The sequence below is a fragment of the Sitophilus oryzae genome, unplaced genomic scaffold (genome assembly GCF_002938485.1).
Source record: "Sitophilus oryzae breed Bouriz unplaced genomic scaffold, Soryzae_2.0 scaffold_812_pilon_pilon, whole genome shotgun sequence".
In the NCBI taxonomy this organism is placed as follows: domain Eukaryota; kingdom Metazoa; phylum Arthropoda; class Insecta; order Coleoptera; family Curculionidae; genus Sitophilus; species Sitophilus oryzae.
This window is the reverse complement of record NW_022147431.1, coordinates 505,199-528,497: the sequence shown is the minus strand read 5'-3', so window position 1 is coordinate 528,497 and position 23,299 is coordinate 505,199. Positions and strand designations below refer to the sequence as shown.

The window sequence follows — 23,299 nt, the reverse complement described above, 5'->3', positions numbered from 1 at the left end:
CAACTAGTGAAGGAGAATATCCATTACACTCAGCTACATTCACTAATAACTACTAATGTAATCTCTTTCTATTTCATATCTTTCGTTGGAAAGTGGGAAACTAAGTAATCTATGAACTAAGAAATTTAAACTAGCCATTTTATGTTCGTATGAATACTATGATGTGATTCATTAGGAATATATCTGCGTGTGGTCGTATTTTTCCTATAGATATCAAATTCCAGGCAATTATTAGTATTTCTAATAACTAATACATCTAGAAATGGTAATCTGTCGTTGTTCTCAATTTCATGCGTAAATTTAATGGAAGAAAAACGATTATTTAACTTAGAAATAAAATTATCTATGGTGTCTGAATGTGTATCAAAAACAGCAAAAATATGTTCATCCTCTTTAAAGAAAGATCTTTCTTTAAAGAGGAAATTGCAAATATCCAATCCCTCATTACCAAAATTGTATGCTTTGCCAAAATTCATAAGCCGGACAAGTCTATGCACCCAATTGTTTCGGCTGTAGGTTCTCCGACTTATAATTTGGCAAAATGGTTATCAAGGGAGTTCGAAAATTTACCTGATCATGAACCTTCTTTCTCAGTTAAAAATAATATTGAATTCATTAACAAAATTAAAGATATAACATTGCATGAAGGTGAAATTTTGGTCTCCTTTGATGTATCTTTATTGTTCCCAAGTGTTCCAATTCCACATACTTTAGGCTACTTAAAGGAATTACTGAACGCAAATGGTCTCGACAACAAAACTGTGAGTGAATATATTGAGCTTACATCGTTATGTATGAAACAAAATTGTTTTCAATTTAATAACAACTTTTTTGAACAGCGGGAAGGTACAGCAATGGGTAATCCATTATCTCCATTTTTGGCTAATTTATTCATGAGTAGGTTTGAAGTAGAGGCTAAGAATCAGTTTGAGTATTTTCCAAGAGTATGGTTTAGGTATGTGGATGCTATTTTTGCTGTTTTTGATACACATTCAGACACCATAGATAATTTTATTTCTAAGTTAAATAATCGTTTTCCTTCCATTAAATTTACGCATGAAATTGAGAACAACGACAGATTACCATTTCTAGATGTATTAGTTATTAGAAATACTAATAATTGTCTGGAATTTGATATCTATAGGAAAAATACGACCACACGCAGATATATTCCTAATGAATCACATCATAGTGTTGAACACAAAATGGCTAGTTTAAATTTCTTAGTTCATAGATTACTTAGTTTCCCACTTTCCAACGAAAGATATGAACTAGAAAGAGATTACATTAGGAATGTAGCTGAGTGTAATGGATATTCTCCTTCACTAGTTGATAAATTAATTAGAAAACGTAGGTATAGGTTAATGATTTCTGAAAATTCGACTTTTCAAGTGGAGAAAGATACGTCTAAATATTTTTCGATACCGTTTGATAGAGAGTTAAACACCTCCACTGGAAAGGTCGGGTATTTATGAAATTTCTTGTAAAGATTGTAATCAGAAATATGTTGGGCAAACTAGAAGATCAATATTAACTAGATTTAAAGAACATTTAGCTCAGATAAGATATGGTAGACCGGATAAATCTTGCGTTGCCGAACATATTGTTGATAATGAACATTGTATAGATCTTAATAATTTAAAATTAATTAAACAAGTCTCAAATTACAGACAATTAGATGCATATGAAAGCATCAGAATTAATAAATGTAAAGATAGTATGAACAGAGTCAACGGTCCAATTCCTTCAAGTTCTTTGTTCCTACTACTCTAGTGGCGGAAATCTGAACTGTTACGCTCAGTTGGCTCTGACTCGGTTGGCTAGATTTTGCCACGCCCACTCGGGGCCCACTGAGCGAGTATATAAACGCTCAACTTGTAGATTGTACTTTAGTTTATAATCATCTGCTGATGATGCTAACATGGTTAGCGAAACGCGCGTCCAGTGTAAAAGTAAAAGTGTTTTGGTGTATTGTGGTGATTTAGTGTTTTTATTTTGCTGTGTAACACCATAGGTTCCTACCCTCAACTGTAATGATATTAACAAATTTCAGGTCTTGCATCTTGTGGAGCCTGGGCGTGTTTTGATGAATTTAATCGTATTGATATCGAAGTGTTATCGGTAGTGGCTCAACAAATATTGTCAATAATATTGGCGGTACGGGCCCACGTTCCCAAATTTAACTTTGAAGGAACTGAAATAAGTTTGAACCCAAGCTGCTATGTGTGTATTACCATGAATCCTGGATATGCAGGTAGAACAGAATTGCCAGATAACTTAAAGGTAAAATATAATTTTATTCAAATACAAAATACGCTTCTTAATAATTATTGGCAACATCAATATTTACATAAACACATAAAAATGAAAATAGTAGTCATGTTTGTGTAAATATTTAGCAACAGTTAATAATAGGTAACTAAAAACTATAGACTTAAATATCTACTAAAATAAGACACATTTAATTATTGACTAATTAATTTTTTTTAAATATTTGCATTGCATTGCAACTTTTCAACTTGATCACTTTTATAATTAACTTTTGGTGTTACAATAGCAAAATAAAACGATAATTCACCACAATACACAAAACAGCATCATCAGTAGATGATTAAAACTGACAACATGACAAATATTCAAACTTTATAAATATCAGTTCACTCTTCACTCGTGAATTAGTTGGGTGCAGTCACGCATGAGGTTTTGCAAGAATACCTGCATTGGAGCGTCTTATGAGTGTTGCTATATTGTTGAAATTTCCATACTTGGATTGCTAAAGATTTTATTATTGTTAGATATGAATAGGCCTCTTTTAGTACGAGAGGAAAAACAAGTATGTATTTTAAGACGTCTGGCTCTTTGATATATCTTTTACTATGCTCTCTAGAACAGCATGCGGCCCGTCTGGCTGCCGGTAAACGTTGCGTTCCCTACTGCGCCTTGAAAGAAGATCCTATATTTTTATTAGTCTTTTAAATTCTAGTATTGAATATAAATCGTACATGTCTCCATAGCGCAGTGCCTAGAGTTTCCGACCACGAACCGAGGATTCAGAGTTCGAATCCGGGTCAGGGAAAACATTTTTTTATTTTATTTTCGATTATATTCTGATAGTAAAGTATTAAATTTTTTTTTGAATCACCAGAATTATTTAATACTTTACTATCAGAATATAAACGAAAATAAAATAAAAAAGTCCTTGCCCTGACCCGGATTCGAACTCGCTATGGAGACATGTTCGATTTATATTCAATACTAGAATTTATAGGACTAAATTAAAAAAAAATATAGGATCTTCTTCCGATGCGCAGTAGTGAACGCAACGGGTATCGGCAGCCAGACGGGCCGCATGCTGTTCCAGAGAGCATAGATATATATCAAAGAGCCAGACGTCTTAAAATACTTTCTCGAAAACGTTGCTAGCTCTTAGACTATTTCATTTGCACTTTTTCCAATGGGGTGCTTTCACTTAAATTCTCAGTCGAACCATTCTGAAGCAACTAAAACAGGTACAGTTAAAAGATTATGTCATGGAGCAAATCACTATATGCAGTGACCAAGATTCTCTGAATTCTGAACTAAGTTATATTAAAACCGATTTGCTTCAGAATGGTTACTCTGCAAAATCCCTTGACAATAATATATTCAATTGCAAATCTGACTCACTGGTGCGTCAGCCTGAGGAGGTGAGGAGTCTCTCTCCTGAGAGGGCTCTCTTAAACTCTTAACGATTCTATATGCGAAAGGAACATCGGAGAAGATCAGTTGAATAGTGAATAGCAGTATGAAATTAAAACTGTTTTTAAGTCTGAGATTACTCTAGCAAGTATCCTAACAAAAAACAAAATCGGATACCTTGCGAATGCGGTGAGCAGTAAATTGGAGAGACAAAACGTCCTCTACATGTACAACTTGACGAACATAAAAAGCATACGCAGAGGGGAAACAATGAATTCGGGCATTGCAGATCATGTGTGGTCCAAGTACCAGAACATAAAATGGTCGGAAGCCCGAGTTGTCCACAAAGAATCCCATTGGAAAAAGCGCAAATTTAAAGAGGCAGTATTTATTTCTAACAAGAATAAAATCTTCAGCAATTCAAGTATGGAAATTTCAACAATATGACAATCATATTGTATAAATACTCTTAAAATGCTCCAAAACAGGTACTCTTAGTGGAGAACCTCATACTTGACTGCACCCAACTAATTCACGGGCGAATGCTCGGCTCTAGTATCAACTCAGTAGTTTTTAGGATTTAGTTTAGTTCACACTTGAACGAAGTTCACACTTGAACGAAGTTCACACTTGAAGTCAGAAATTCTTTTAGTTTTTATAGTTGGAACCTTTGATTTTATAACGTCAAAATAAACCATTAATTCATCACAATGCACCAAAACACTTTACTATTAAAAAAATTTGTTTTGAACCGTCCCGCAACACTCTCGCGACGGAGCTACATACATACATACAGCCGCTACTCGCTGACGAGTATTCGACACACATAAAGAAGATGGTCACGCAAGGCGTTTTCCCTCATGAGCTTTTCTGTGACTGAAAAGCCCGATACGTGATGTTATCTGGCTACCGCACTCCGAACATTCAAAAATCTCATTGCTTTGTTGCCTCTTTACTTTTTGGTTGTCGCTGTTAACTGAGTTTACAACTCTTCTCCAATGAGTTCTACTGTGAGCTGCTTTTTCCCACTCATTCTGCATGTTAAGCCCCTTTAATTTTTCGTGGAAAATGTCCTTGTACCTTTTCAGTTGTCCACCTGGCCTCCTCTTACCGTCTACAAGCTCACCTTTACAGCAGAGATTTTGGTATGCGGTTTTCTTGCATTCTGCATAAGTGACCAGTCCATCTTAAGCGGGATTTTGTAACCATGACTTCAATACTTTCGCAGTTAGCTTTTTCGCGACGGAGCTAGCTACTGTCTAAGAGCGGTTAAGTCAAGGGTTTATAAAGCATAATAGAGCTCAGGGACAGAGATCAGAATTTTTTATTTTAAATTATTTCCATTTCTTTGTGAAAATTTGTTTCTTATTTAGGTATTATTCAGGACAGTAGCTATGATGGTACCGGACTACGCAATGATCGGAGAAATATCTTTATACTCCTACGGATTTGTAGATGCCAGAAATTTGTCAGTAAAAATTGTGACCGTATATAGATTATGTTCAGAACAGTTATCTTCACAAAATCACTATGATTACGGTATATATTTTATTGAGAGTTATATAACTTTTTCTTTAACGCAACTGTACCATTTTAGGAATGAGAGCTGTGAAGTCTGTTTTATCTGCCGCCGGTAATAACAAGAGGAAAGCACCAGACGAAAACGAAGATATTCTTCTCTTGCGTGCAATATTAGATGTTAACTTGCCAAAATTTTTAAATCATGATCTTCCTCTCTTTGATGGTATGTTCATGACATTTTTTTTTATTTCATATAGTGTTTTTTATATACTACTGAAATTATTAGATAAGACATGTATATGGTACTATAGTTCATTCCAAATAAACTTTTAGTCAGGTGATTAAGCTTGATCGGCACAGTGTTACCGACTTTTACATATTCTCTTTTAATCAAAGTATTTTAGGATTAGTTAGTTTAGGAACAGTTCTTAACAAAACTCGCCCTCCTATCAGCACTTAAGGGACAAGGAATATTTATAAGATATTATAAAGGGTATTTAAGGGATAATATAAGGATAGATTTAAGGGATAAAGGGAAATTATTACCGTTTTCCCGTTAAAAATATTCTAACTAATCTATCTAAATCTAAAAAATCTGAAATGTCAATATTCCATGGGTATAGTGATAAATGAAGTCTAAATTATAAAAAATGCATTTTCTACGAAAACTTGAAGAGATGGGTAAAAAATGGTATATTACAATTTGATAGACAATTACATTGTGAATCTGATTTACGTAAAATATATAGGGTGTTAAATTAAACAAGTTATTGCCGTTTAAAGCTAGTAATTATTTAATATAAATGTTTGGACACTCTGTATAAGGCAGTAAAATTTTTATTATTGCAACACAATATCTGATCAATAAATAATCTTCAGTAAATATTTAGTATTAAAAATTTTGATACCCTTGGAGAAATGAAGCCTTAAAATTTTTACTGCAATTTCATAAAATTGGTAGGTAGTAAAATTTTTATTATTGCATCACAATATCTGATCAATAAATAATCTTCAGTAAATATTTAGTATTAAAAACTTTGATACCCTTGGAGAAATGAAGCCTTAAAATTTTTACTGCAATTTCATAAAATTGAAAATATTTCAAACACGATAAGGTTTAAGTGTGATAAACCTTAACTAAATCTACCTTTATTTCAATCGTAGTATCCAAATATAGAATAATAGACAGGGTGTTCCATTTAAAAAAATACAACTATAATATTTTTTACTTATTTGCGGCACTCTGTATCTTAATAATTTAAAATTGTAGGTCTATTTAGTCCTTCGACGAACCCAAAACTTACAATTTGTAAAAATCTAATCGTTTAGCTACAATACTCCGTGTCGTATGTGGTGAACAATCCTGTATATTTATTATTATGAATGTACGCGAGGATTATAATTTATCTATTACATCACTTTATTCTAGGAATTATATCTGACTTATTCCCTGGTGTAGTTTTACCGGAAGCGGATTATACAGTTCTTACTAAAGCAATGGTTACCTGTGCCCAAAAAAGAAATCTTCAGCCTAGGGAAAGCTTCTTGATAAAAATTATACAAACTTACGAGATGATGATTGTCAGGCACGGTTTTATGGTAGTTGGCTATCCTTTAGCTGGCAAAACATCCACGTTAAAAGTATTAGCTGATAGCTTAACACTTATGAACAAACAAGGACTGAACGAAGAAAAAGTAAGTAATAATTTTTAATTTTTCTGCATCAAAGATGGGCGTCCAAGACTGGTGTTGTGATACTAAAAAACTGTTTTTTTTATTATTATTTTTTAATATATGCGAAACCGCTGAAAATTTTGAATACGAAAAACTTTGAATACAAAAAAAAATATTTTTTTAATTCTCCATCTAACAGAGAAATAATATACAGCTTGTTATATTAAAAAAAACGAAGAAAAAAAAATTAAATTAAGTAAAAAAACGTTAAATACAGACCCACTAAAGTAAACACCTAATATATTTTTGATTTCAGGACAGTTATTGTATTTTTTAAGTAAGGCTGAAAAATATATATTAATTATTTATTTATTAATATCTCTAAACTATCGAAATATATTTACTCATATCTTGGTATTATGTAAAGTGATCTGAAAGGAAGCCAAAGTGCAATAACATACAGGACGTTCCATTTAAAAAAAATCATCCCGATCCACTAGCACTTTTTTTAGCCACCCTGTAGAAGTTAAACTATTTTCCAGAAATATATCCTTGTACATACTACATAGAATGTATTCTCTACTCTTTGCTATAGGTTTTCATTTACAGTAATCGCAAAACAATTTCCGATGCACATGATCAACTTTGAGTGACAAGCGATGGCGAAAAATCTTAATTTAAAATTGACAAACAATATATTATATCCTTTATTAAAGATTTTTACGTTTTATTTTTAATTTAATAACTAATATTTTAGTAATTCATTGACTTATTTGTTTTATAGCTTATTTTACTTATTACATATTGGCGAAAACTAGTCCATTTTGAAGATTATTCTAAGCGTTATTATGGGTTAATTATTTATTTATTCATGTACATTTTACAACGCCATAAGTGGTAATAACAAGTAAGAGGGTGCTATTAATTCACAAACTAATAATCACAGAATGTAATAAAAACAAACGTAGAAATAACTTTGCAAATGGTATAATGTGCTTATCAATCAAACTAATTTCTTTGACTGCAGTCAAGGGTAATAAAGGACCTTCATTGTCACGTTCTTGTTCAAAATAGTTTATCAGGGAAGCTACGCGCTCTTTGCTTGGACTGTTAAATGCTTCGGCATATTTTCAATTTCAACACACAATTTCAAGAAATGCAAATAAAAAAACTTGAAAATATAGTTCTTAAAAGAACTGTTTGTGCTAAAAAGTACAATTTTTAAAAAAATACTACGAAAATAGGCAAAAAAGGAGAATTACTCACAAAGATTCACAACAACACGATATTATACAAAATAATGATTGATATTAGGATAATTATTGTCAAATAATAAACGACAACGTTGGTGAACACGGCGCAATGTGACCAACATAGCGATAATAAAATTCGGCTAATTTTTTTCCAGCTTTAATATAAATAAAATATCTGTTACAATCATTTCCTCTATAAAGTAAAATGAAGAGCTGCTCAGTATCTTAAATTATAGAACAAATTTAAACATTTTTGCCAAAATTTCATTTAGCCAAGTTTATAGACTTTAGTGTCAATGTCGATATTTGGTTACGTGCATTGGAAAATGTTTTGCGATTACAATAAACAAAATTCTCAAGTTTTTTATTTCAGGCGCTACAGATGCCCGACGCCCTATTGCCGGACCCCGTATATCTAAATATTTTTATAAACTACTTTAAAAGAATAGTTTATGTTATTTTATTAGATATAAAATTTTCAGGTGGAATACTTAATACTAAATCCTAAAGCTATTACAATGGGTCAGTTATATGGACAATTTGATCCTATTTCCTATGAATGGACTGATGGTGTTGTTGCTACCGGATTCAGAAATTTTGCAACAGATCCTAGTCCGAATAGGTACAAAACGTTTATACATTGGTATCTTTTTGTATTCACTCTATTTTCTGTTTAAATTTTACTATTATATGTATTGGCATAATAATAACTTTTATGTATATCTAATAAGTTTAGATGTTTCTTATTAGAAAGTGGATAATATTTGATGGTCCGGTAGATGCAGTTTGGATTGAAAACATGAACAGCGTTCTTGATGACAATAAAAAACTTTGCCTGATGTCTGGGGAAGTTATGTCAATGACTAACTGCATGTCCCTGATTTTTGAGGTTATGGATTTGGAACAAGCATCTCCAGCAACAGTAAGATACAAATAGCTTTTCATAAATTAGGCTATTTGTTCATAAACGATATTTAGAAATGCAACTTTACTTGCTTATACCCCTTAAATTTGTTTAGTTAATGCTGTAGAAATATTGACTAATATTGATAAATCTATTTTGTTAATAGTAAACAATTTTAAGATATTTTCAGCTAAAGTCTGTACAACGAAGATATTTAAAGACAACATCCAAAATATGACAAAAAATATAGTCTATTTGCGAATTAAAATGACACAACTGCCACTGTCTTTTCTGGCAGATTTTATTCTATACCGGGTGCGTCTCAAAAGTGGCTCACCCCTATAACTTTTTTATTTTTTAGTTAAAAAAACGAGATTTGGTATGTTAGTATATGACATAGTAGACATTTTCCACGAAAACTTAAAGGGAATTAACATGCAGAATGAGTGGGAAAAAACAGCTCACAATAAACCTCAATGGAGAAGAGTTGTAAACTCAGTTAACAGCGGCAACCAAAAAGTAAAGAGGCAACAAAGCAATGAGATTTTTGAATGGCCGGAGTGCGGTAGGCAGATAACATCACGTATCGGGCTTTTCAGTCACAGAAAAGCTCATGAAAGAAAACGCCTTGCGTGACCATCTTCTTTATGTGTGTCGAATACTCGTCAGCGAGTAACGGCTGTATGTATGTATGTATATGACATAAATTAGGATTGATTGATGTATTCAATTGTTTTCTGTTACTTCCTGTTTCACCGGAAATGACTACAACTTTTGACTTTTAAAAATGGCACCCTTGGTATTTTTTTACTTTATTCGATAGAAAATAACACTCAGAATATGATGACATATCATATGTCAACTTGACATTTTCGCATATGGTTTATCTGAAATTATAACTTCGTAACGAAAATTTGACTCGAAATACCAAGTGTGTGGTATCAAATTATTCGTAAAAAATGCTTTTTCCAAATATGCTAATGAGCCACCCTCGTTCCATTTGAAAAAATTGAGATATGAATAAAAATACGATTTGAGTATTTTTTAACCGGTCGGGACAACTAAACACATTAGACGATCAAATATATTTTTCCAAGGCATCGTGAATAAGAATTAGTGTTTTTAACATAGCCATGACACTCTAGATTGAAAATTAAAATAAGATTTGTTATTAAGAGTCCAATTCACTAGTCCAAAAAAGTGGCAAAATAAGCGGTCGGCATTTAACATTTTATGTAAAACTGGCTAGGTATTTTTACCTAAATGAAGAAGGAAATCAAAGATAAAGGATTATACTATATCTGTATTGTAGCACTTTTTTAGACAGCTTCTTTATTTTTAAGATTTTGATGGTCAAACATCAACAAAATATTCCTCATATTTGGATTAAATTTGCTCGAAAATAAAGACATAATTTAAAATTCCGTTACAATAGCGAATAAGATTGAAGTCTTGTGATTGCAGTGATATATAATTTATATGGTTTTGTAACAAATTGCTCGCTTTCTTATGGCAAATGCTTAAGTTCTGCAAACCTGTGCCTTAATCAAAGCACGTGTGTTTGGAATTTTGGGTATGGCTTAACACGACAGGATCGGGCTAAGCCTTAGGCAGATTTCTGAAATATAATATACATATATTTCCTTCGACCATACACCGGCTTTACCGGACCCCTGTGACCGACCTGAAGAGTACAGCGTAATAGACTCTTAAGCGAGAATGTCAAAAGTTGCTTTGTGATATGTCATTCTATTCAGAATGTCATTTTATATCGAATAAAGTAAAAAAATGCCAAAGGTGCCATTTAAAAATCAAAAGTTGTAGTCATTTCCGGTGAAACAGAAAGTGAACAAAAACAATTGAATACGTTAATCAATCTTAATTTATGTCATATGCTAACATATCAAATCTTGTTTTTTATCTGAAAAAAATAAAAAAGTTATAGGGGTGAGCTACTTATTTAAGTCATATTATTATTGTTTATTGACGTTTACTCTAGTAGATAGGCGTTTAAGTTCTGAAGTATCGGCTAATGCTGCCTTTATTTGATTTTAAAAAATTGTAATAAAGTCCAAAAGTTGATCTTAAAATCATATTTGCTAGAGTAACTAGTTTTATGTTCAATAAAAACAGGGTTGTTTTTAAAAAACGATTTTATTATTACAAACGTTCTCGACAGAGTACAGAGAGTGAAAAGTCTGCGCCGAACCGTGCAGTTCGCTTTTATATGAAACATAATGTAAAATAGGCATTCAGTATTTAATTACAATGAAATAACACTTATTTATACATATAACTCCTCCCCTGTTAAGACAAGAAATTAACGGAGTTATTTTCGGGGATCCTCTTCTGTGGGACTGGAACATACTTCTTGAGTTGTGGGTATTTTCTGAACACCAGGTATATTGCCATTATTAGACAAATGAAGATAATCACAATGTCGAAGATGTCTGGTTGATAGGTTCTTTCTTCGGCTTCATTGATCGGTGATAGTTCGTTGAATTTTTCTTTTATGTCGTATATATCGTCGAAGTTGATTTTCGATAGCTTCGGAGCAATATATTCGAATTTAGATTCTGATTTTTCAAGATTTTCTAATTGTACCTCAGGCAGGATTAAAGGTTTTCCTTTTCTTAGTTGAACATCGTTTCTATATGTTCTTGAATTGATGGTCACACATGTATTGATTGATTCGGCATTGTGCATATATTCGTTCTTCTTTGGCTGGTAAGATTTTGATTTTAAGGCGGTTCTCATTTCATTGAGACCGCGATTACAAGTTGTTGTCGTGTGGTACATTTCGAGTTTTTCTTTTTGTTCATTTATTGTTTCGATATCGTTTAGAAATTTACTACACTGAATAAAATTGAATGCAGTATTTTTAAATAGTTTTTGTAAGGTAATAATAAAATTTGTAGCTATTAATTGATGTTTAAAATACAAAGCATAAGTTTGTTTGGGGTCAATAAATTCTTTCAGGAATTTTACAAAGTTTTCCGTTGATCGATGTTATGATATAGTTAGAATTTTTTTTTAGAATTTAGAATGAGTGGGAGGGGGGTTAATCACTTCGACCTTACAGATCCATTGTGTCCCCCTTTCTTGAATCATAACTCATCATACAGTCCCAGGGCTTTGACAAAAGCCAGTATCTGGGACGGTTTTATAGAGCGTAGTTCTCCATCTCCAATATCAGTCGTACCAAAATTCATGGCACGAATGGTTGTCGTCTCGGCGCACTCAGTGATGAGGTGTACTGGTGTTTCCCCATCTTCCCCACAGAATCTGCATTCGCCGTTTCTTCTTAGTTTCAATCTACTGAGGTGTTCATTGAGGAGACAGTGTCCTGTTAAAAACCCCATGACAATCCGAAGATTGTTCTTACTCAGACCCAGGAAGATCTGTGATTTTTCTTGATCATAAGCCCTCAGAAACTTCTTCGAGTGTCTTAGACCATTGCAAGATTTCCATTCCAGGTTGCGGATGGAATCTTCCAAGTTCTTGAGTTCCGCCTTGAGTTGGTTACCACTTGGAAAGCAGAACGGTTCTGGTCCAGATAGTGGAGTGTTCGCTCCTTTCCTAGCTAGATTATTTGCTTTTTCATTGCCTTCTATCCCTTGGTGAGCAGGCACCCAGTGTAGGAGGACTTTGTTTTCTTTGCCTAATTTATTCAGCTTCTCTATGCATTCTTTGACCAATTTCGAATTGATTGATACTGAGTTGATCGCCTTTAACGCTGCTTGACTATCAGATAAGATGGCTATTTCATGTTTCCGATAGTTCCTATCTAAGATAAGTTGTACGCATCTCTCGATAGCGTAGATTTCTGCCTGTAGGATACTAGGGTAAATGATATAGTTACGTATATTCGAGTATTTTTGAATATTTATTCGTGTCTACATTTTATATTGTCAATTTCTCCATAGGTGAATATTATTTGATTTTTATAGGTGTTTAATGAATGTTCTGAAATAGGGAGACCTATTATTGGTTCTTCTAGAGAAGTTTGACGTGTCTCTAGATCAGATGATTCTTTTTTCTTTATAGGATTTGGTGGTCTTATTTGTATGTCTGAGTGGATAATTATTTTTGGTTTAGGCTTTATTCCTAATATTTCTTCTAGTTCTTTTTCTTCTATTTCAGGTAAATTTTCTCTATTTTTTATTAATTCTTCGATACGTTAATATCTCCTGGGTTATTATCGATTGATTCGGTCTCTAAGGCGTTTAGCTCTTGATTGTTTATTGGTATTCTTGATAACGCATCGGCTGCTTTGTTTGCCTTTTTTGTATTCGATATTGTAATCGAACTCTTCTAATTTTAACCTCCATCTAACTAAACGGGAATTCGGTTCTTTTAAAGAGACCAACCATTTTAAGGGGCGATGATCAGTATAGATGGTAAACTTATGTCCAAAGAGATAAGGTTTGAAATGTTTGCAGCTCCACACTATTGCTAGTAATCCTTTTTCAATGGTGGAGTAATTGATTTCTGCGGGGTTTAACGTTCTTGAAGCATAACATATAGGGTGATTATTTTGCTATAATACTGATCCTATAGCATACTTTGAAGCATCGGTGGTTAATTCAAAAGGTTTCGTGAAATCAGGATATGCTAACACTGGTTCTGATGTTAGTATTTTTTTACAAGTGTTAAAACACTCTATATATTTTTTTGTATGTATTACTTTTAGTTCATTTTTAAAAAATTGAGTCATTGGTTTTGTTATCTTTGAGAAGTTCTTGATGAATTTTCGATAGTATCCTATCAGTCCGATGAAAGATTTTATCTCTCGCTGAGTCTTAGGTATCGGGAAATCTTGTATCGTCGATATTTTCTTACTATTCGGTTTGATTCCGGATGGTGTGACAACATGGCCTAAAAATTCGACTTCTTTCCTTAAAAACTCACATTTGTCCAGTTGTACTTTTAGATTGGCATCTTTTAAATTTGTTAGTACCAAGTTTTGTATGTGTCCTTGTAATCCAGAACTAAAAATTATAATATCATCCATATAAACCATACAGATGTTATTTTGTAGGTCTTTTAAAACTTCATCCATGACTCTCTGAAACGTGGACGGTGCATTATTCAAACCAAACGGCATCCGTAGGTATTCATAATGTCCGTTGTTTACGTTAAATGCTGTCTTCTCTATTGAGTTCTTGTCCATTTCAATTTGGTGAAATCCGTTTGCGAGGTCAAGTGTCGTGAAATACTGTGCTCTACCCAGTTTAGCGAGTATATCGTTAATATTGGAAATAGGTTAGCGATCGTCTATAGTTTTTTCATTCACTTTTCTATAGTCGACAACGATTCTCCATTTTTGAACTCCTGACGCGTCCAATTTTTTTGGTACAACCTAGATGGGGGATGACCATGGGCTTGATGACGGTCTGATGATATTTTTCTGTAGCATCTCGTCAATTTGTCTTTGAATTTCGGCCTTATGTACATACGGGTAACGATATGATTTAGTATGTACAGTTAATAAATGCTAATTAATGCTAATATGATGTTTTACTTTAGAGGTAAAAGATAGTTTATCATTTGGATGAAAGAATATGTCAGAGAATGACTTACATAGTTTAATTATCTCGCGTTTTTCTTCAGGGTTAAGATGTTTTCAATATTTGAATTTTTATCAAAAGAATTTTGATTATTGATTTTAAAGTTTTCCATTGTAAAAATTTCATAGATTTTTTCGTTAAAAGAGTCTACAGGCAATGGTTCACTTAAGGTTATAGAGATGGTATTATCTGATGGATTTTGAAATTCTATCGGTGCGAAACCGTCTTTCGATGTCGTCAAAATTTGGGGTATAAGTAATGTATTAAGAGTTCCTGGTCGAGTTATAATTTCTCCTTGAAAAATATTAACTGGAACTTTTTTATTAGTTTTTCGTGGGGGTTTACGGAAAAAGAAAAATTAATTTCTTCCGGTTGGCGATATTTGAAGGGTATTTCTACAAAATCGTTTACTAATCTTTTGTTTGTTAGATCGACATTTAAATTCATATTTATCAAGTCTTTTGAACCTATAACTCCATCGAAATAATCGTTCGGGAAAATGTTTTCTACGATAGATGGTTTTAAAATAGAGCGCGAGCTTCCTGATTAATAATTTTAACCTTTCTTTTTTTTCTTTTAATTTTTGATTTTTTATTTCCACATACGGAAGAGCGTTACTAGAAGAGATGTTTATTTCGACCATGTTTTTCTTTCTTTCTGGCTGGGGTCCTGAAAATTTCCTCTTGTGCAGGATGTTTGTTCCTCAGCAGCTTTCTCGTATTCGGTTTCTTGTTGAAATTCTTCTTCTAAACTATGAACAGGATATTCTTCAGAAGATTGGGTTTCATATTCGTCGTAATTATTATAATCGGTATAGTTATAATTTTGTTCATAGAGATGCGCATTTGTTGTCTCTTGGTACGCATAATTATTCATATCTTCGTTTTATTCATTAGTGAATAATTCTTGGAAGGTGAAATCTGGTGGTCAAGTTGATTGGAAAGGTATTTTATAAGGAAGAATTATGATATTGTCTATTCTGATATGATTGGATTTGACTATCCCTTTTCTTCGAAGCAAAAGATGGGTTTGTTGATGTCATGAGACATAGGCTCTGGTTTTGATTGTTGGTGTGGTGGAATTGGCTTTGGCTTGAATACATTTACAGGTGGTCCAAAGACTTCTCTATTTGTTGGAAATCTTCTTGGAGGCATTTCTCTTGGAGTAATGTTAATTGGTTGACAAGGCCAAGGTTGTTTTTGGTTAAAATCTGTATTAGGTACATTTTGACTGAATCGATTATATTGATTTTGGTGATTAAATTGATTTTGATTGTTAAATTGTTGTCTGTTAATAAATTGATTTTGACGGTTAGAATTGTTGTGTGGAAAATTTGTCGCGTTAGAAAAATTATTTTGATTTTGAAAATTTTGTGGTGCTGGTTTTTGTTGGAAATTTTGTGTTGTGTACACCTTATTTTGTTCGTTGGAGCTGCCATAGAGCATTTCAAAATTTTCAAATTCATTTACGCACGCCATTGTATCTTCTAAAGATGTCGGTTTTTTGATATAAAGATTGTTTCTTAAAGTTCCACTGCAACCCGCAATAAATGTATTTAACGCGGTCTTATCATAATGGCTTATTTGACACATTTTTTCTTGTGGCTCTAAACACGTATCGTTACTGATCTTTTGAATTACGTTACTCTTTAGGAGTTGTAGCCTGCTACCAAAACTTAATAGATGTTCGTTTTTAAATGGTCGCGTTCTTGTTAATTCTTGGATTAAGCAATCCAAATTACGTCTATCTGAGAAACATTGTAGTAAAGCGGCTTTTAATTTAGACCAATTATCTAATTCTAATCTGTTTCCTACCATTATTTCGGCTTTTCCTACTAATTTAGACTGTACGCACTCAAAAACATGCTGTTTAATGTATTACTGTTTCCGTCAAAGGGCTTTATGTTTTGTACTTTTGACTTAAAAATATTCCAATTTACAGTTCGTATGTTTTCATTTTCAGAAGCATTGGTTCTCGAATTAATTTTATTTATTTCTGTATTAAGTTTTACTGTTAAATTTGATAATCTGTCTGCTAACTCGTCTACACTCATGAACGTGCTAGTTTTTCATCTACGATTCTATGAGCGTAAATTTATATTATATTTTATTTTTTATTATTTTTACTTAATAAAAATGTTTTTTAAGTACTAGGTAAATTTTTCTGTATTATTTTAGTTGCAAGAAAAGTAACTTTTTTGGTTTTTCTTAATCTAATATCTTCAATAATAGACTGCTCCTATAACTATCCCTACTGATTTCTTTAAACAGTGGTATACCAAAACGGGCAAAAAGGAAGGCACTTACTTTTTTCAAGGTTTTCCTGTCCTTTTTCCTGGACTCCGCTTCCTGCTGTCTTTGTCGGGGTGGTCTGCAACAATTTTCTTTGCTCGTTCTGGGTCTGAACAGCTAATCCGGATCGGTTGCACTATTTAGTCTGTCATTTCACAAAGTTCGTTTGTTCGTTTTTCGCGTTTCAGGGGTTGAAACCGCCACTTTCCGATCTACCACTGTATGTGACACTCGAAAGGAAATACACGAAATCCTACTACGACTGCGCTAGTTTCCTGTTCAGTAAAAACAGGGTTGTTTTTAAAAACGATTTTATTATTACAAACGTTCTCGACAGAGTACAGAGAGTGAAAAGTCCTACCGAACCGTGCAGTTCGCTTTTATATGAAACATAATGTAAAATAGGCATTCAGTATTTAATTACAATGAAATAACACTTATTTATACATATAACTAACTGGTAAATAGACAATAGGATTTTTCAAAGACAGTGACATTACATAAGCCATAAACACTACTTTATAGGTCTGTTGACTAGGACCAACTAGGACCAAAAGCAAAGGCATGGTTTTAATATAAAAATACTAATTTTAACGTACACTAGAACGAAATATATAAAACTTTAAAATTGATGAAAATTTTAATGTGAAAATTTTCGAGCCGGTAGGTGTATATTAGGTGTATATTATATTGCTTTGAGGATTATCAAGTCTTGTCAACTAATCTTTGAGTTGTGAGTCTTGTCAACTAATTTTGAACTTTCACTTACCATATCTTCAATATTAGTCCAATGCGATAATTTTCGTTGATATTTTGACTATCATATAAAATATATGTCTATAAATTTGATTATAATTTAAGTTTTTAAAATCTTGGTTTTAAGTCAGTAGTTAATAAAACGAAATTTTTGTTTACATTTAGTTTAATGATTGATGTTTCGACCAATTTTAATTCGGCATTTTTCAGAATCATAAACGTAGAACATCATTTTCATTAACAACATTTTAAAATTTTAATAGAAATACAATTAGGACTTTTAGCTTACAACTTTTAGCTTTTACTCTTACCTTTACAATTGTTTGATTACATATATTTATATTAAACGATAGGTCTCGAGGTGCGGGATGATTTATATGCAGCCTGAAACGTTAGGCTGGAGACCATTTGTGGACTCCTGGCTACCGACTTGTAACCCGGAATGGTGCGGCGATGAAAATCGCGGCCTTATCAGTGACCTATTTGACTGGATTGTACCTCCGTGCCTCGAATTTATTAAAACTAAATGCGTCATGGTAATTATTGGTTGGCGGAGAGGAAGAGTTGGAGTCTCCCTCTCCCTCTCTATTCAATATTAATCTTCTTGGGCTTGTACACTCAGATGCAAAAAAGCCCAACGGATAATTTTTTCGTCAATTTTTTAAAGTGTTATATTTTTTTACTTTTAGCCCTATTTTCATGATTTTTTAGCATATTGTATATAAATCTATTAGCTTTAATTCATGAACTCTAGTATTTGACTTATTATACAGGGTCTAGTATTACTCTAGTATTTGGCTTATGAAGGGTTGGTTGTTTTTTAACTTAACTTTAAAACACCCTGTGCAATAATTTCGAGAGTAACTTTTCCTAAAATATTATCTATCGATCAGAACTATATCTTCTGAGCATTTTATTTTTTGACTCATATCAACACATGCCTTGGTTAATTTTTAAGAGCGAAATGAACTTGCCACCAACAATTTGCATTTTTTTACTATCAATACTTTATGATGTTATATTTTAATACCACGAGGTGGCTTTGGTGACTAGTGTCGTAATGTCATCGACATTGATTAGAACTCTATATGGAAATTTAAAAAACGTTAAAAAGTAACGATACAGGCTTGGTTTAACTAAATATTAGTGACACTCTCAAAACTAAGGTTATTAAAAAAGATAAACTGTAATAACTCTGTATACAGGGTGTCCCATTTTAGTTGAAATCATACGGTATTTCCGTTAATAGTGAAGATAGAAGGGTGCGGTTGCCACAAACCTGTCCCACTTTTTTGTCAAACGGAAGATGCTGTAAACAAAATTTTCATAGCCCTCTTTATGTCTGAGTTACAGGGCCTTTTTATTTTTTTTAAAGACCCTGTAGCTCAGAAACAAAGCTGACTATGAAAATTTTCTTTACGGCATCTCCCGTTTGACAAAAAGTGTAGTATCTTTACTAATAACGGAGATATCGTATGATTTTAACCAAAATGGTGCACCCTATCAGGGGTGGATGGGGAAGTGGAAACCGGGCCGGGAATAACAGGCAACCGGCCCAAATCCACAAAAACAAAATGACCATAACGAAGAAACCTATATATCTTATTTATTAATATATAAGTAAGGGGTGATTTTTGCTCGGGTGAATAAAACTTTTGCCTCTGTTTTATATTAAAAAATTATCAATGGGTCGGTCATCTGAATTTTTACTACAAAATGGCTCAGTTTCACAGGGTTTTACTGTTTTATTTCCATTATCAAGAACGGTAATTTGATCTTGAGTAGGCTACGAGTCACAATTGAGAAACTTTAAAGGTTGATTCTCACTATACCTTCCGTTTCCATTCCATATCCATTCCATATCCGTTCCGTATTTTTTCTTGTATTGACGCTATACGTAAGCTTCCGTTCCGTATCGGTTCCATATTTTTTATTGAACAATGTATATCATTACGAAATTTTTATTTTAAAAATGTGTATATTTTGAAAAAGGTAATAGATTTGATTAAGAGGTGAAAGAATGAATAAATATCAGCAAAATTTTAACAGAGTTGGTTCAAATGTAGGAACTTGACAACGCTGTTCCCGATACGCTTCAGTCCGTCCGCCAAAAAAATGTACGGAAGGAAAGGATATGGAACGGAAGGGAAACGGAACGTATAGTGTGCATTGTCCTATTCATTTACATGATATAATATTTTATGTAAACGGAAGGGAAACGGAAGGGAGCTGATATGGAAGGTATAGTGAGGATCAACCTTAAGACTCCCTCATTCATTCAGTTCAGCTGGCCCAATCCTCTGTGAAATACATTATTTTTAACTTTTCAGGTATATACTTTCTTATACATTGTAGAAAGAAATTCTCTCTTTTTTGGTACAGCAGCAGCCTCGTCGTGTATACGTGTTTTAATTTTTGGTATAATTCTCAACACGTAACTTTTTCTCGTTTCCACATTTGGCGTTTTGTATGATAATACAATGACTCAAACGAAGAAAACCTAGGCAATAAAGTAAATAATGTGTTCTGAGATAGATGCTATGTTACGGTCCGTAATAAGAATATTTGGATTTTCGAGACATATTAATATTTTATTATCTAATCTAGTTTAAACTTTATTTAATTCTTCTCTGCTGTCTCACTAATTTTTAGTAAATTTATTTTAGTAACATGTAAAACAACAATTTAGACTTGACTTATTTCTCAGACTTTGCTTGTAGTCCGTCCCCAATTCAAATCCAGCATAAAGATAGCCATCTACTAAATACGGCCTACTTTTTTACTCAGATGAACTCGAAAACTATTGCACCGAGGCCTGAAAAACAGGGTGAGTCTTAAAAAAGTGCAAATATTTTCAAGGGTGGTATATTTCGGCCCCAGGAATACGTTTATGAAGTTTCTTGGCCAAAATTGTTGAAAATCGTGCATTTTCTTTTAAATTTTCCTGTATATTTTAGAAAACTTTTTAGAAGTTCCTGTTCACCGCAATTTTTTTCACGGTATAGTTTCTCAATCACAAGTTCACAATCTTCAGTCTTAATCTTTGATATTAAGAGACTAAAAGAGATGCAAATAAAGAAAAAATTCTGTAGCTTTCAAATTTTTTTAAAAATAAATCAATTTTTTTTTAATTTCCAAACTTTAATAACTCGGTTTTATATTGGACTTATTTGAAACACGGTAAAGAGAATATATTACCTACGGTAAAGAGAATACCAGCCTTGAAAATATTTGCACAAAGACAGCAGATGTTTATTAAAATTATAAGTGTCTCAGAGAAGGACTTCTAAAAATAGTTGTTTGATGCAAAATTATTAATTAGTTAGACAGTCACTAAGAATCTAAGGTAACTTTAGTTAGAAGAGTAACCATTTAATTTTTGCTAAGCCAATGTAGAAAGAGATTAAAAATCTTTGCGGTCTGATCGGGACTGGCCAACCGGCTCATCTTCCCACCGCCCCACCGGGAATTTTCCCGTTTTCCCATATGGCCCACCCACCCCTGCATCCTATACAAATAAACAAAAAACTTGTAAAAACTACTCTAATACTTTGTATTGCCTCCCCCGGCTGCTATAACTCTCTGTAGACGTCGATTCATACTGTTAATAAGGCTGCAAATATATTGTGTTATGTTTTACCACCCTTCTTCAAGGACCAAGCGAATATTCATAATTTCGGCCATGTTCAACAAGATCATTGATTTGTGCACAATCTTCGACACTAAGTACCATATTTGACATCAATAGTAATGTAAAGTAAAAATTTTAAGTTAACGTCTCCTTTTTGCTGCCAGGGCTAATCTGGACGGGACCTACTTTGTTGTTTGAACCGCAATCCTCGGCCATATCATGGTCAATGGCCTACCGACTTAGCAAATGTCTAAATCGACTCTTACTCACGAGATATCCGATCTCATCCGGCCTCGAACCGGCGTGAATAAGCAGTGTGTGTCAATAGATTTTAAACTTTTGCCTTTTTTTTGGGCAACAGCACGATACAGAGATTCGAACTGGTCACCCGTCCATCCACTAGTATCGCCTTACGTCGCTTAACTTCGGTGTTCTAATGGGAACCGGTGTTTCGACGTTGCCGACATCAATAGTGAAATGAAGAATAACATCAAAAAGTAACGATAATTGAAAAAATTGCAAAATGTTTGTGGCGAGTTCATTTTGCTCTTAAAAATTAAACAAGGCATGTGTTGACATGAATCAAAAAACAAAACATTACTCAGGAGACACGGTTCTAACCGAAAAATAATGTTTTAGGAAAATTTGCTCACGAAATTATTGCACAGGGTTTTTAAAGATACGGTAAAAAAAAACAATTCTTCGATTAACTTTGTATATACAGGGTGTCATTGAAATGGTGTAAAAAAAATCGGGGGGTAATATTACTCCTAAAAATAGTAAAAAAAGTTCCTATAAGTATAGGGCGGAAAATGCATATTAAGGGAGTTAGAGGCATTGAAAGGGTGAATTTAAAAAACGGTTGTTTTAAAATTGTAGGCTTAAAGAACGAGATAAAATTTCGAAAATAATCTTCTGCCATAAATTTTGACCCTAAATCAAATGGTGATACTGAAAAATTATTTGGAAAAGCGGAAACGGTAGTTTTTGCAAAGGTAGGGGGTTGTTTCGTGAATAACTTTTTTGAGGTTATTTTTTTGCAACGTGTGTTTATTTTTTGAAAATTACATACTTTTTCCCACAAAAAAAGGTGCACTTGTTGCACATCGCCCAGAGCGATGGTCTTCGAGAAAATTGAAGACAAAGAGTTTGCTCTGATGGGTTGCTAACTGGTTAATCAACATAAACTTATGAAAGTTATGGCGGTCAAAAGTAACCAAGTAGTCATTAAATAATTAATTGAAAAAATCAAAATTTCATGATTTTTAAAACAACTTATTGCTTTAAAACACGAAATAATCCAATTACCAAAATTCCTTATTAAAATAATGCATTCCTTAATTCATTAATAGTAAATGTGCAAAGTGACCACCATTCATTTTAATGTAGACATCTGATCTTCTTCTCCACGATCTGCGTACCCTTGGAATATCCTTGTTGCTGTCCGAATTTGATTGGAACAGTCAATAATGCGTTGCCGTAGTTGCTCTTCAGTATTAATAGGCACTGAGAAAACCAATTTTTCTTAAAACCAAAAAAAAAACCTTTTTAAAGCAAATAAGATGTTTTAAAAATAATGAAATTTTGATTTTCCAATTAATTATTTAATAACTACTTGGTCACTTTTGAACCGCCATAACTTTCATAAGTTTATGTTGATTAACCAGTTAGCAACCCGTCATAGCAAACCCTTTGCCTTTTCAATTTTCTCGAAAACTATCGCTCTGGGCGATGTGCAACAAGAGTACCTTTTTTGTAGGAAAAAGTATGTAGTTTTCAAAAAATGAACCCACGTTGCAAAAAAAATAACCTCAAAAAAGTTATTCACGAAATAACCCCCTACCCTTGCAGAAACTACTCTTTCCGCTTTTCCAAATAATTTTTCAGTATCACCATTTGATTTAGAGTCAAAATTTATGACAGAGGATTTTTTTTCGAAATTTTATCTCGTTCTTTAAGCCTACAATTTTAAAACAACCGTTTTTTAAATTCACCCTTTCAGTGCCCCTAACTCCCTTAAT

The 23,299-nt window shown here is 33.0% G+C and overlaps 1 protein-coding gene across 1 annotated transcript in view; it reads left to right on the top strand.

The window, feature by feature from the left end:
• The window catches only part of LOC115889254 (dynein heavy chain 12, axonemal), a 232,470-nt gene that overhangs the window by 101,386 nt on the left and 107,785 nt on the right, over positions 1-23,299 (top strand). Inside the window, exons 16-22 of the mRNA XM_030909199.1 lie at positions 2,054-2,283; positions 5,052-5,217; positions 5,276-5,422; positions 6,629-6,894; positions 8,609-8,748; positions 8,877-9,048; positions 18,001-18,183. Coding sequence (XP_030765059.1) covers positions 2,054-2,283; positions 5,052-5,217; positions 5,276-5,422; positions 6,629-6,894; positions 8,609-8,748; positions 8,877-9,048; positions 18,001-18,183 — 1,304 coding nt within the window. The remainder of the gene's footprint in view (positions 1-2,053; positions 2,284-5,051; positions 5,218-5,275; positions 5,423-6,628; positions 6,895-8,608; positions 8,749-8,876; positions 9,049-18,000; positions 18,184-23,299) is intronic.